We start from the raw sequence: 14,732 nt of genomic DNA, 5'->3' as shown, positions 1-14,732 counted from the left end.
TACCATCACCATTGTTGTAATCGCCACCACCCCTACGACCATTGCTACCTCTTCACTATCAACTACCACACCTGGCTATTGGCACCACCGTCATACCCTCACCATTGTCGCTACCATCACCGTTGACATCATCGCTACTACCCCTACCACCATTGTTACCTCTACAATGCCAACCACTACACCCCAATATTAGTACCACCATCACACCACCACCATTGTCATTGCCATCATCATTGTCGTCGTCGCCACCACCCCTACCACCATTACTAGTTTGCTACCTCTACATTACCAACCACCACAATCCACTATTGACACCACCATCATACCCTTGCCATTGTCATTACCATCACCATCGCCGTCAACACTTCCACCGCTATCAACGTGTCTATTTTTGTATTTACACACAATTTTGACACCTTTACGTTGAAATTTAACAAATCCTCAACTGCTTATCCTTGAAACACAATATCTTAACACAGGCTGCTTATTCACGGGCCCATGTTGTAGGTACACACAAAACGTTCTCCAATTCCTCTATGGTTGTTCTTGCAAAGGATGTAAACTTTGTTGTACAATTATAATGAAATCACTACCGTTTAAAAGTCAAAGTGTTAAATACAGTCCCCAAATGAATACAAGGAATGAACAATCATCACAAGAATTAACAAGGGAGATTTTAGCTCAAATGATTGTGAGCATTTACCCCCTCTACTCTCAACTCCCCTAGACTTGATTCCCCCCTCTTCAATATAAAAAAAGGGCGGTGCCATCACACACCCCCTCTTGAATATAACAAAAACAAAAGGGCGGTGCTATTACACCTCTCTTAATTTTCAGTCATCGGATTGAATGAATTGAAGAAGATCAAAAATTAAAGTATGCGGTAAGAAAAATGTAGGGTGACATCAAAAAGTTTGCTGAATGCAAAATATTATAATTCAATAGCATCACCCCACCTCACCTATGGACACAACAACAGAAGATTTGTTTACAGTTTACAGGGTCCTTGTCACCCCAACAAAAGGAATCATCAATACACTGAACAAAATGAACACACTTCTCACCTGAATTCCGTTCACATCCCCACTACGAAAAGACAAAAAGAGCAAAGTATGAAACAAGATTATCAGACAAGAGTACCACATGACTATTTATATGCAAACATTGTCAAAGAATATACAACACAGTGTCCAGCATTCTTCCGACTCATTTGATGGGTACCTCCTCCGCCAGTCAATTCCACGGTGGAGATGATGGTCTATAAACTGAGTCTTGCAAAGATGTCGTGCCATAATTTAAATCAAGATTATGAAGCTGTTCCATCAGCTGGGAACGTCTTTCCTTGAAGAAATCAAGGCGAGTTGTTAGTTCTACCAAGGCAGAAGATGCTGTTGATGGATGCCTTGGATAATCCACCGCCTGGAACCATAGTCAACATCAATACGTTACAATTGTTTGAATGAGGTGGGAACCATTCCAGAGTTAATACAAGATAAGATTTCGAAGAAACAAAATAGCAAAATTTTAATTTTTAGAGAGAAGCTCAACCACAAGCTACAAATGACAGTCGCAGCAAAAAAGAAACACTTGCCTCTGGGGCTCTTGAAGTCGATGGCATGGAAGCAGAATCAACAGCAGAAAGCTCATCAACAGACAAACTTGTCGATGCATCAGTATTTTTTGATTCACTTCTGCTAGCCGGATCCATGAATTGCTTCCTAGAAGGCTGCCATGTACTGCTGGCAGATGCTAAAATTTGGCCTTTGATAGTCCTCCAATCTGCCCCCAGCAAACTCTCCTGTAGCAAAATAGTCAAGGAGTACTGGATTGTTAAGTACAAGGTTGAAATAAAAATGTGATGAAATCTGGCATAAACGTGAAAGCATCAGCTATGTTGGAATTGGATGACTATATAACTGAGAGACATAGGTAGTGCAAGGATAAAAATAAAAAAAATAAAAAAAATAAAAAAAAGAAGAAAAAAAGGAAGAGGAACATCGAGAAAACAACATTTAACATATCAATGAAAAATATCCAAGTATGAATGCTTCCTAAAATGGAGTATGAAGTATCGAAGATAAAAAAATATAACACCTCACCTCATTCCTTTGTTTCCTTTCATGATTACAGAAGGCAAGGGTTGCATCAAAATCTTGCTGTAGAAACCTCCTGCAAAAAGCAAACAATTTAAAATCAAAAGAAATTCTTGACCTGATCCAAACAAATTCCTATTAGTACTAAAGTTCTGTAAATTGCATTGATGAAACCCTCAAAACATATAGCAATCTACTTTCCGATGTTTACAAGTCTTGGGTTTACTACAGCATTTTTTATTCTTTTGAGAAAGAGATGGGTTCTGCACACTCACTGTTGGGAATTATTATTTTGGCCATTTTGGTAACGGTCACAAGCATCAGAGAGAGAACCATAATGATGCTGTCGCTGTTGATTAAGTTGATGGTGAAGTTCTGCAACTTTCTGCTTCAACCTGGCCACATCTGCTTCAGCAAGGGCTATCTCCTCAAGCTCAGCCCGTGTCTTCACACCAGAATTTATTATAAGAATCTGGCTTGGATAAATGATATAAAACAGAATTAAAATAAAACAAATCCTTTACAATCTACACAAACCTTAGAATCCACGCCACATGAACTGGCCAACTGTCCAGAAGACATGCTCAAACCAACCTCTAATGCCGCTCTAAGATCTCGCTCAGCTTGTAGCTGCTCTTGCAATCTTGAAACCTATATCATCATTAACGGATAGTTAATCGAAGATCTAATACACAGCCAAAAAGCAAAGAGGGAAATTACTTTTAAGAAGCAAAGTACTACCAATCAATTTCCTTAAATACTATACATGCACACACCTAAGATCTAGCTCCCAGATAGACAATCTAGAACTAATAATATAGTAAGGAGGTTTTATTTTCTTTTGATCAACAGTAAGCAGATTTTTCACCAAAAAAAAACCAGTAAGAAGGTTTTAACATCAAGTCTAATTCTGTAACTTGATCAAGTTTATTAAATTACTAATAATTAAGTGTTCTTGTAAATAAAATAAAATAAAATGTGCTGTACACGAACATTAGCCAGTTGCCTATGCAACTGACAGAACCAGAACTTTTGCCCTGTCTAATTGCATTTGGAAACTGCAGACCAGAGGTGTAATTGTGAGGTATTATTTCCACTACAGAAGTGCATCAGTTTAGAAAGTCCAAAAAGGGTTATTGTGTTTCAATTGCACTCATGTAAAAGAAATTCGGAAGCCAACCTCCTGGTGTCAAACTGAAGATTAAACCCCAGAACATCATCGAATGCAGGCAAAAATATACAACACATCCTTTGTTCCATTCCTTCTATTATCTAGTCAGGTCCTAATATTATAAACTTGTTCATTCCAAATTGTTGACTCATGCAGATAGATTTTTGTTTTAAGCTTACCTACCAAACAAGCAGAAATATAAAATGTAGCATGATAAACTTCTAATGCAAACATTAAGGGAGCAAGAAAATTAGTCTGGCGTATTTTCATGAACATACATCTTGTTCCAGTGCCAAGCGCCGCTCATGTAAAGCTTGCTTCCTTCTCTCCAAACTAGCTTGTAAAATTGCATTTCCTCTAGCCTATAACATGAGTGTCTAATCCGGTTAGTAAAAGTACCAGTTTCTATAATTTGACATTACAATAAGTCAAGCAGAAGTATAGCTACCTCTTTCGCAATCCTCTGCTGCAAGTCGTTTTTCGCAATCTCAAGCCTCTGAATTGAAAGCCTAAAAAAACAACAAACCAAATTATTTAACTTACTGAAAGTACTGTAGAACTTACAGCGCATATCAGATTATTGTTAACAGCTACTTAAAAGTTGTAAAGCTTTAAACAAAGGGTAGCATGTGGATTAAGAATGTTGCTACAACAAAGTACAAAATTACATATGCATATGATGAGTAACTTACTCTTCCTCTCCAGAAGAATCGACTGATTCCACTGACGGTGTCTTTCTTGCCTGTATAACAATTAATGAAGAATGTCAGATGCCACTGGATTTTAAAACAAAACTGTAAAAGCCGGCTAAGCTATTATCTCCTGTAAAACAAAGCGTATGCACAAATATAAGGCTATCATGTCACATACTGATTAAAACCCAAAAAAATATCTAGATTCCGAATTCACATTGAAAACAAGAAAAGAAGAGGACATTAAAAGTCAACAAACTAATAAATGATGCACAAGCTCCATGATAATGAAACCATACAGTTTGTAAGAGGTATCAAATAAATCATTTTGTACTCAATGCAAAGAATTAAACCCAATACAAAAAATCCATCTCTCAATTTTGTCTAAAACATTAGGGGATCCACATCTCTCTCATGCAGAGTTAATTTGACTTTAAAAGAAGGAAGACCTATCAAGTTTGATTATTAAATGTCAGCTAAATAAAACCGATTATTGAATATCAGCTAAATAAAACCGCTTCTTTACTGATTGAGATTTTAATTCACCTGCTGCTTGGGTTAACCCGAAAATCAACTTCAAACAAAACAGATAACAACAAATGACAACTCACATTGTTTCTTCCCCAAAATGCCGATCGCTTTGTGTTATGATGGGAGCCTGTAACTTTGGCCACTTTCTTCACAGTTCCTGATTCAAGTCCAGACACTGGTAAAGGATGCCCTGGATCCATTGCTGACAGAATCTCTCCCATTGATCTGTAAGAATCTCCAGCAGGTGATGCACTAGGTGTTTCTGTCTCACTAATTAAATTTTCATTTTCTTTAATTGGTTTGCTTCCTCTTTCCACGACTTCAACATTTGGATCTCTGATGGTTTGAGGAACATGTGAACTTGAACTCTCAGCTGACGCATGATTTCCTTTAGGTGATCCAACATCTGAATCATCAACCCCAAATGCCTGTATGACACCAACTTGCATGTCAATCAGAAATATTATAACTCCAGCAGTTGAATATTTCAACAGAGAAGAAAATCAAATCAAAAAGGAATAATAAGTAACTTGCATATAAGTTAATTGACTCAGTACGTCCCTTAGACTCCTAAAGACCCAGAGCTAATCAAAGACCAAGGTTATGAAAAAAAAAAATTAAACCAAAGAGGTAAAAGTGACAGATCTTTTAGCAGTATCTGGTCAGATGACCAGCATAATGTTTTTTTTTTTTTTTTTTGAAGAAACGAAAGAATTTTATATAAAAGAGAGAATTTACATAAGTGGAAAAGAGTTCCACCTAGAACCACCAGCATAATGTTACAAACATCTTCCCGGTGTTTGTATCAAACTAATGAAATATAATTTTACTACATCATATAACTCACAGAGGACCCCAAAGCCATTTCTGGCGTCAATTATGTGAAAGTCAACGCAATCAGCAGCATAGGAAGGCATAACCTATTAACGTCACACAAGAGAAACAGACTCTAAACCCGCCATTAACACTTAAAAAAAATCTTAAAACCATACATAAATCAGAGCATAACACAAGCACGGGTGTGAGGGAGAGACAGAGGGAGAGAACCTTATAATCATAGAGGTCACTGCCAGCATAACCACTGCTTTCACTCAACTTTCCACTATGAACTCGATCCGGGTCATCATCTGTTTCCGGATCAACTTCATTTTCTGCATCATGGTAACCGTTGTCTTTCAGATCAAGATTTTCATCGTCAGATGAATCTTCACTTCCACTATTCTCAATTCGAGAATCAGCGGAGATGGAACACCTTATAAGATTTTCATCCTGAAACAAAAGCCTAACAAGTGAAGACCACTTTGCATAATTGAAAAATCTAACACGAACTTAAGATTTAGAGCCTTTGTAATAGCATGTAATGGAAGACCATAAGAATCAGTGTCAGCAAAAGTAACTTTTTTTTATCTCAATTTGTGTTTAAACAATATATCATTTATTTTGTACTAAAATTACTAGAGATGTCATCTAATTGACAATGAGCCATGCCGCTCAAAGAAAGATAGCATCCAGGAAAACAAAATGTTCAAACAATTAAAGTAAAATGAAGTAAATTATTTGAGTGTATTACAGAGTGAGTGATATAAAAGGTTCCTACAGAAGTAGATATTGACATCTCTCTCAAAAGATAAATTAGCATAGCACCCACTAATCCCAAAAATGAAATCTCCTATCATCTACTGTGAAATGCAAGATTTGCAGTTGAAACCCCATAGCCCTATCATTTGATAGAACACATCGCCTGCATAGGAAGTTATCAGTGTTGGAAAAGTTGACAGAATGTCGGATAAGCATTTATCTCTGACAAGACACATAACTTTAGACAAGAAGGAAGGCAAATTTACGACAACACCTTCCTTCTTCTTCAGCCAATACACCTCAACCAATTCTTCAACAACTAAAACTGCATCCAATTTTTTCTATCATTCACAAAGACACTTAGGAGTTGGATGCCATCTCAAGCAGGCACTATCACCATGTCATGGACGCAACATATAGAGACCTTACCTATGATATAGTACTAGTACTAACATGTCAATAAGCTGGTAATCCATTACTCACAAAGACTGGATCTTGTCCTAGATCAAGCAAAGATAAGCCACAATGTATTAACCATCTCATTAGGTCCCATCCAAAATATTAGCATGTCCAGTCTGGTATCCCAAAGGAGGCTTAACATCAAATCTTTCGTGCTCCTAGTCACTCTACACCACCCCCACCCCAGCCTAAACCGCCACTGAAGAGCTGAAGTTTCTATAGTGCTCCCTACAATACACTCAGATATATAAATGAATCTAACATCCAACATGAGTACCAACCTAACACCTCACAAACTTCCTACAATCATCATATCAACACATTCAAGATATATCTCTGAGGAACTAAGTCTGGGTTGTTATGACCATGCACCTATGACTGGTACCAGTAGCTTCATTAGTTCAACCAATCTATACTAAGGGATTTGTTAGCAGCCGTTAAAATGATACGGTTTAGCCTTACCATTGTTTAATTAGCATTACATCAAAGGTCCTTGCTACTTACTCCCAGTTCTAGGTGGAACTCTTTTCCACTTATGTAAATTCTCTCTTTTTAATAAAATTCTTTCGTTTCTTCTCAACAAAAAAAAAAAAAAAAAAAAAAAAAAAGAGGAAAATTAGTTCAACCAATCTTCACTAAGCCCATGGTACCCGCCCCCCCCCCCCCCCCCCCCCCCAAATTGACGACAAAAGGGGATGTTAAAAGGACAGTAGAGATCCTCACATGTTTCAACGATTATTATAGTTGACTGTAGTAAATGAATTTATGCAGTTCAAAAGAATGAGAATTATAAATCCAGGATCCACCTTAAGAAATACCAAGAACACAGAATGTAATAAACCAACTATCGTTAAGCAGTCTTACATCAAAAACGTTTTCATACTCCTCCAAAAGAGTTGTGATGATTGCTTGAGCATTATTTGCAGCATTTGCAGCAGCAATAAGCTGGGCAGAATTATCACCATTAAGATCAAAGTCATCATCCAGCTCACATTCACCAGCTAATAGAGGGCGTAAGAGCAAGGGTGCCATGCATGCAGCAACTGCAGATGGAGTCATCCGATTCTCATCAGAGTGAGAAGATATGACATGCATCATCTTCAAAATTCTGCAAAAAGAAAAAGGAGAAAAGCAAGTTATAGACCAATATGATTGTTTAGCATAATTTTGAACAGAATGCATATCCATGAGAAAGATCAATATGTAGTAGTTGTCCCTACAATATGATATACTCAGCGTGGATAAAACTTTGTTTCCTAAAGCATCTTAACATTCAAAACAGGTTCTTGCAAAAAATTTAGTACCTGCATGCTTCTAAGTAATCTCATGCATCAGAGTTCTATGCATGTAGTACTTACAATAATTGCAGAACTAATCCTAGTAAGTTTTTAGCAGTAACTGTTACACACATATATATACATTTATCGAATAAATGTATAGACAAAGAGGTGACTGTTATATTGTAAAACAATAAGAACTATTTGATCAAATTCATGCTCAGAGAGAGAGCTTTTGACATGTCACATTATTTATCAACAATCTACTATGAAATTTACACATCTAACTGACATTCTATTAATTAGATTAACATTTCCTAAAGTTTCGTACAAAATCTCCAACTTCTAAAACAAGCATCCGTTGTATTCATAATATTTAACCATATTTCATGAATATATCCTTGAATCCTCAAAACCAATATTTCAACCAATCCTGACATCTTCATCCTTGCTTATATATTGTTTGGTACATCACCTTTCAAACTACCATGCATGCCTTCCTAGCCAACTTATGAAAATCTAGTTCCCATAAAACTCAAACTCATGCATTATGTACAAGTGCACTACAAAATTAGGCATCTCAAACATTATGACTAGGACTCAGAAGGCCGAAGGAATAAGGAAGAAGACATCACACATCATGTAAGGCAACAGGTTACCTCATGTAAGAGAACAGAATTAGGCATATCAAACATTATGAGTAGGCCATCATTGACAAACCATTTAAGGTTTACCAACGGAAGACATCTCACATCATGTAAGAGAACAGCTTACCTCTGTAATAAACGGCGATTTGGCTCAGGAAATGTCTCCAATATTGAAGAACGCATTGCACTAACCCGAGCTTCCTTTCGATCAATTTCTAGTCAAAGAGAACACAGAGCAAACAGTTAAAAAACTTTATTCCATTACTAAAATATATGTGATCATTTGTACAAATGATTCAGAAACTTGAGGAAAATATGAGAGGACAGAAACATTGATATGGAGACTTGGTACAATCTCTGAATCATGCATAAAAGTATCATTTAATATGTCCAGAAGGATAACTACACATGAGACTAACGGCCAACCTTTTCTATGCAATATGACTTCACATATGTGGTTGTACAGTCTCATAAATTATTCCTGTTACTTAATTCCCCACATAAACAAAGAACCCACTAACTGATTTACGAATTCACAAGGCACAACATACAGCTAAACTTACTATAAGCCTCTAGCAATGCAGTGCAGCAAGATGCTGGTACTGGAGAAGAGGGCAGCTCTCTCAGAACATGCTGCAGATCAAACAGCTTGACTAAATATTGAAGTAAAGCATAATTCATACCGAATACGAATGACATCAACAAATTTTGGAAAGTACCTTGACACAATCGCCAACAACATGAGCATCCTCATCCGGATTAAATTCAGTCTTGCCTTCAAACATCAAAAACAGTTAGGACTAAGCTGGAAATCAATGCATGCTTCCAAGAAAATTGAGGGCATGAGCTAAAATTAAGTGAAAAAATCCAACTGAGACTCAATAGAATCTCTTATGTTTTCAGAATCCACCAGACGTTGCAGATACTTTCAACTTGAATAAAATGGATACCTTGCTCATATTCTTGTACTCTACGTTCTACCTCCTCAACATCCGCAGACTGTCTCAATATTCCTTCAACTTTAGTACCTATGGGGCAAATAAATTACAAATTATAAAACTGTTTAGTATAACCCTCAAAAATATATATTTTTTAACGTTATTTTTCTTCGGGTATCTCTCCCAGTATAATGACTTAATGAGTCAATTCCCAGACTGGTGCTTCCAGATAGTTTCGTACGCAATTAGGATTAACAGTTTGTACTGATGATGTCTCCACACTGGTATGCAAGGGAGTATCTTGACTTCTGCATAGCCAATATGTGAAATAAGACACAATTCTATGCTTTGCATACTCCGATATGAGTGTAATGAGCTGACACAGATGAAGGGTGTCAAATGCATCAATTCCCAAAATCCGCACATGATAAAAACACCAACATATATGTCCACCTCAATGTTGCATGGGGCGTGGGTCAATTCAGTAAGTAAAACGGGAAAGGGTACAAGGTACGGTAGTTTATGGGAATGGAGTACGCTAGGGGGTATACTTGGTACAGTATTATGGGTTCATTTTAAAGTTTTATCTGGATTCTTTTCCTTATGGTAAATAGCTTGCATAATTTTCACGCATGTAAACGAATATTATAGTAATTATAAACATTATACATTACTTTACCAAGCTGAAGCCACTTTCGGTAGTTAAGATTTAATACATTATTTTCTCTAAGCTTTTTTCATATTATTTCTTGGCATTGGTAAAAGTAATAAAGAACAAAAAAAAAAAAAAAAAAAAGAGGAGAGGAGAGGATTCCCCGATACTGTTCCTCTTTGTCTTCTTCAAGTTTTCAGAATTCCTACAACTCCAAAATGCTAAATAATCTTTTGCCTAAAGGAGATGAAAAATTAAAACTGAAGAAGGAGAATGGATCACCCATTTCAGCAAAGATTGCAAACCCACCGCGTTTTGGATCGTGCAAACCGGATCACGGTTCAAACATAAAACCTGTGATCCGATCTCAAAATTTGTATTTAGTTGACTTTTTGGTAAATCTGACATTGGATACAGATAGATGCACGAGACAAACATGATGGGTAAACAAAGGTTATTCCATAAGTTTGTCTGGAATAAGTAAGGGTTCTAGGGTAACATTAACACCTTCAGAAATTACTATGTTGTATATAGTGATATTACATACACATAATAAGGAATTTTCCCTTCAGTTTGAGATCTTGTTAATATTAAATGGATCACAACTTACCAAACTTTTCCAGGAACCGAAGAGCTTTCTCCAGGAAGGAAGGACCTCCATCAATATCTTCTAGCGCAAGAAGAATAGGTCTTCCAACAACCAAAGATTTAACAGGCCTTTTATCTCTCCCTGAAAGCCCAAAATTATATATAAATATGCCAGCTCAAGATAGATGAAATCATGAGACATTGAATGTGTAATGATGAAAAAGTACAAACATTGATGGAAGGACCCTTCAAGTGTATCATTCGTGTCATTACGGAAAATCCCATTGTGTCCCATTACAAGGGCAGCACTTGGAGCTTGTGCAAGGGCATGTTCAAGGGCTGTCTTCCACTCATACAAGTCTTCCAACGTCTCAGCCTGTGATTTTGAAAACTCATATAATTATTACTTACATGCTACATATCAGCAGAAACCATGCAAGTATATTATATATTCAAATAATTCTCAAAAAAAAATATCACAAAAATGTCACCTTAAGAGTGAAGGCCCGCCCATCACGTCCATCAGGAAATAAAACTGTCAGAAGCTTTTTATCTTCTCTAACAACAACACTGCATGAAACCAGTTGCATGTATTAGTCAGATTGCAGATAATAATAAAACAAACAGTCATTGTTGCCATGCATACCTCCCAGAATTGTTCAAGTCAATGCCCCCCAAAGTCAAATTGACTTCACCGCCTCTTTGTGGAAGTGCACTCTGTACAAAGAAGTAAAACAACATTCATTCCTAAAAAAAAAAAAATTAAAAAAACAAAAACAACATTCACTTTGCAGTTAACTGTCGAGCAAGTCTGTGCGTACGAGACTACGAGTGAGTGAGTGAGTGAGTGAGTGAGTGAGTGAGTGAGTGAGTGAGAGAGAGAGAGAGAGAGAGAGAGAGAGAGAGAGAGACACACACACACACGCACACGCACAAAAATCAATAAGGTCCTACCTCAGTTTAGCAGGTTATTATGGAAAATCCAGCACATAACCAACCAGCAAACACTTGAAATACAGACTAAATTGAAATTGTACTCCAATCAGTTATTCGACGAGAATGTAACATTTTAATAAGGAATGGTGGAAATGGGATACCATGCATTTTAGTGGGGAGAACACAAGAACACTAAAGGAAGAGAACATATGCAACTCCACAACAACAATTTCACATATCACCGAGATCACATTATGAAGGTCTGAATAGGGATTCATCCCATTTCATGAGGCAATAGAAGAAGTTTCAATATCTCTTCACATAGTAGAATAGTAATATCTTTCAAACATACTAAGGTGTGAACCTTTTATTCCAACAAATAAACCATCAAAACTAAATGTACCAAGTCCACCATTTATAGAACCAATACAACTCACACATCAATTCAGTGACCAACCAATTTTTCCATTAACTACATTGAATCGTGCAGACTAATGCGGAAAATTATGGAAAAGGAAAAGGAAAGCAAAAGGAAGCCTGAACATATTGGTATAACCAAAAAAGAGGTAAATAGAAGACTGATTAATACTAACAGGATCATTTTTAAAGAAAACCAAAGAAGTCCGTGTGAGGATAAACCACCGCTTCTTCCAGGACTTCCAGCCTATTCCTGCAAAGTCAATAAATAAAAACTGAATATATAAATAATGAGAGAAGAAGAGGTGATTCAACAAACTATGAAATGCGTAAAAGAAAAAAAAAAAGTTTAAAAGTTCAAAGACCCATTGACAAAATCAAACACAAAAACCGAGTTACTCTTAACATATCAATCGATGAGAGGAAAGAAGCAAAATCTTCAATTGTCCCCAAGACCTCTAACATATAGGATGCAACATAAACTGGTTTGGAAGGTTTTCATTATAAAAATTAAATAAACACTCATTGGAAGAACTCCTCGTCCTATATTTTAAATACTTATAATATATTAAAAGTGGTTCATAATTACTAATTAGACCAAGCAAAAGAAGTTATTTCTCTTGAAACAGTAAAGTCGACAAACAGATTTTAGAAACATATTCTAATGCCTATCATGCGGTTTATTTGAATTACATAAGATGCTGCACGGATATCGGATAAGGTCAAAGCAACTTATCAATCCATAAATCAGATAAATGAATGTGATATCAATATCCGTGAATATAAAATGTTTTGTTTACTAAATATGTGCCTTGGGTGTTTCTTTTAGGAGTGTTATTTTCCGAGTGGTAGATTTAGCTCCATTTCTCTCCTTTCATTTCTGTTGTATTATTGTTATCTCCCTCATTAATCTTCTATTAAGTCTAAAAAGAGGATGATTCAATCTTATGAGACTTCCAAAGAACTTAGTTCCTAGTACTACACTCCATAGACCTAACAGATAAACATTAGGTCAATGGTCAAAGCAATTAATGTATACAACGAATTGATATGCTGATTATAAAGAACTTTTTCCAAATACGGATACCATTATAAAGGCAAATTATCTAATTTCATATTTACAGTGTTTTTTCGAAGACTAATGTAATCACGTCAAAGTCAAATGAGTCCTATAACAAATACATAAACATGCTGGAAATGCAGCCAAAGTTGTTTAAGGGGAGCGGGGTAAGGAACATGAGATGTTTACCAACCTTTAGAAGAAATGAAAAGTGGGCCACTCTTGAAGACCTGCTGGATCATCTGATGTGTTAGAAGGAATGAAAATATTACCCACCGACGGAGCACAAAGTAAAACTAATTTGCAAATTAAGCACAAGGGATGAAAATGAACACTTGAAACACGATCAGGTTACATTGATAACCAACAGACTGCAATTCTGAGAATTAAGAACTCATTTGAAAAATCAAGGATTGATAAAAACATTGACTTCTCTTTAAAATAGCAAAGTTTCCGTCAATTCCCTCAAACTTGGGCATGTTTGGGTTCGTTCGGGTAAAAGGAAACGCATTGCAGTTTCATCCTAGACTTGCCTATCTTGTTTTGCATCCGTCTTGTCTTAATGAAGTTTGTGTTCCATATCATAAAACAAAACATTCCAAATCTGTATCACATTACTTGAAAATAAAACAGCAGATTAAACTCGGCCTAAGCACTAGTTCAATAATTTCGACAAGTGCATTGCCACACCAACAAGTGTTCCCATTGCTTTGAGTCTATTTTTCCTTCTGTTTTCCATTCTACACCTTCCTCCAGCAATCAGAACAGAAAATGGATACAAAATCAATCTAATACAACGAATTTTCACAACATCTGCAACGGACATTCCACCATGATGTAAGGAAATCCAAAATATTAAAAATAAAAAAAAAATGAAAAACCGCATTTCACCAACATCAGCTTTGGTGGCTTCCCACAAAAGCCAGCTAAAGGAATTCAAGCAAATATTCAAAAAATAAAATAAAACAAATGAAGAAAAACCAATCGAGTTCTAGTAATTTTCCAGAATAAGGAAGAAAGAGTACCGTGTTAGAAGCAGCAGGCCGTAGGGGGCGCTCAAAAGCAGCTAAAGAAGCGGACATTTTGTCCGATTAACATCGAAATCGCGGAGAGCAGCAGCAGCCAGCATTTCAATCGTCCGAGCCGCCCATTGAGCGAACTCGGCCGAGACGGCGTAGATCGGCCAGCGAGCTGAGCTGAGCTGAGATATCCGCGATCTGAAACCAAAAGCCCTTTCTCTCTCTCTCTAGAGTATTGGCAACTTTGCACAGAGAGAGAGAGGCTTTTTCTAGGGTTTAAGATTTAGGGGGAGAGCGAGAAAGATGGTTGGAGTTCATAAGGAGGGGCAACGACCGGAGTTGCTGCGCTGCCTGAGTGCCTGGCTAAGATAAACAAGGAGGAGGATGACAGTGAAAGCAACCAAAAAGATGACTTATGGATCTCTATTTTTGTTATACTTACCAAGTCCTAGGAGCAGGAATTGCTTTGCTTCTGTTTTTTTGGTTGTTAATAATTAAATAATAATCAATAAAGATGGCGTTTTACCGGCGAAAAATAATAATTTCTATGCATAACGCAAATTTAATCTTTCATTTTGTTTAATATAAATAATTTAACTCGTTAATGCAGTTTATTTATAAAATTGAAAATGATAGTAAATGGATTAGGTAGAGGGGAGCAGTGGGTGTGGTAG

General features: G+C 36.6%; 1 protein-coding gene across 4 annotated transcripts; it reads right to left on the bottom strand.

The window, feature by feature from the left end:
• Nucleotides 1-899: 899 nt before the first annotated feature.
• Nucleotides 900-14,526, bottom strand: LOC137715112 (rho GTPase-activating protein 7). 4 transcript variants are annotated; one of them, XM_068454337.1, is made up of 22 exons: nucleotides 14,065-14,525; nucleotides 13,233-13,281; nucleotides 12,156-12,232; nucleotides 11,273-11,343; nucleotides 11,118-11,196; nucleotides 10,858-11,002; nucleotides 10,649-10,768; nucleotides 9,399-9,476; nucleotides 9,168-9,223; nucleotides 9,012-9,081; nucleotides 8,576-8,663; nucleotides 7,389-7,632; nucleotides 5,535-5,756; nucleotides 4,568-4,915; nucleotides 3,957-4,006; nucleotides 3,713-3,773; nucleotides 3,543-3,626; nucleotides 2,631-2,744; nucleotides 2,369-2,538; nucleotides 2,100-2,169; nucleotides 1,592-1,798; nucleotides 900-1,419 (listed from the first exon to the last, which is right to left on the bottom strand). In XM_068454337.1, the coding sequence occupies exons 1-22, from the start codon at nucleotides 14,119-14,121 to the stop codon at nucleotides 1,234-1,236; spliced, it is 2,646 nt and encodes an 881-aa protein (XP_068310438.1). In that variant the 5' UTR covers nucleotides 14,122-14,525; the 3' UTR covers nucleotides 900-1,233. The 4 variants fall into 4 exon arrangements, with proteins under 4 accessions (XP_068310438.1, XP_068310439.1, XP_068310440.1 ...); XM_068454338.1 differs by having other exon boundaries at nucleotides 13,233-13,272; XM_068454339.1 differs by having other exon boundaries at nucleotides 13,233-13,269; nucleotides 14,065-14,524.
• Between the last annotated feature and the right edge of the window lie 206 nt (nucleotides 14,527-14,732).

The sequence above is a fragment of the Pyrus communis genome, chromosome 14, assembly GCF_963583255.1.
Source record: "Pyrus communis chromosome 14, drPyrComm1.1, whole genome shotgun sequence".
In the NCBI taxonomy this organism is placed as follows: domain Eukaryota; kingdom Viridiplantae; phylum Streptophyta; class Magnoliopsida; order Rosales; family Rosaceae; genus Pyrus; species Pyrus communis.
This window is presented reverse-complemented; position numbering and strand designations above follow the sequence as displayed.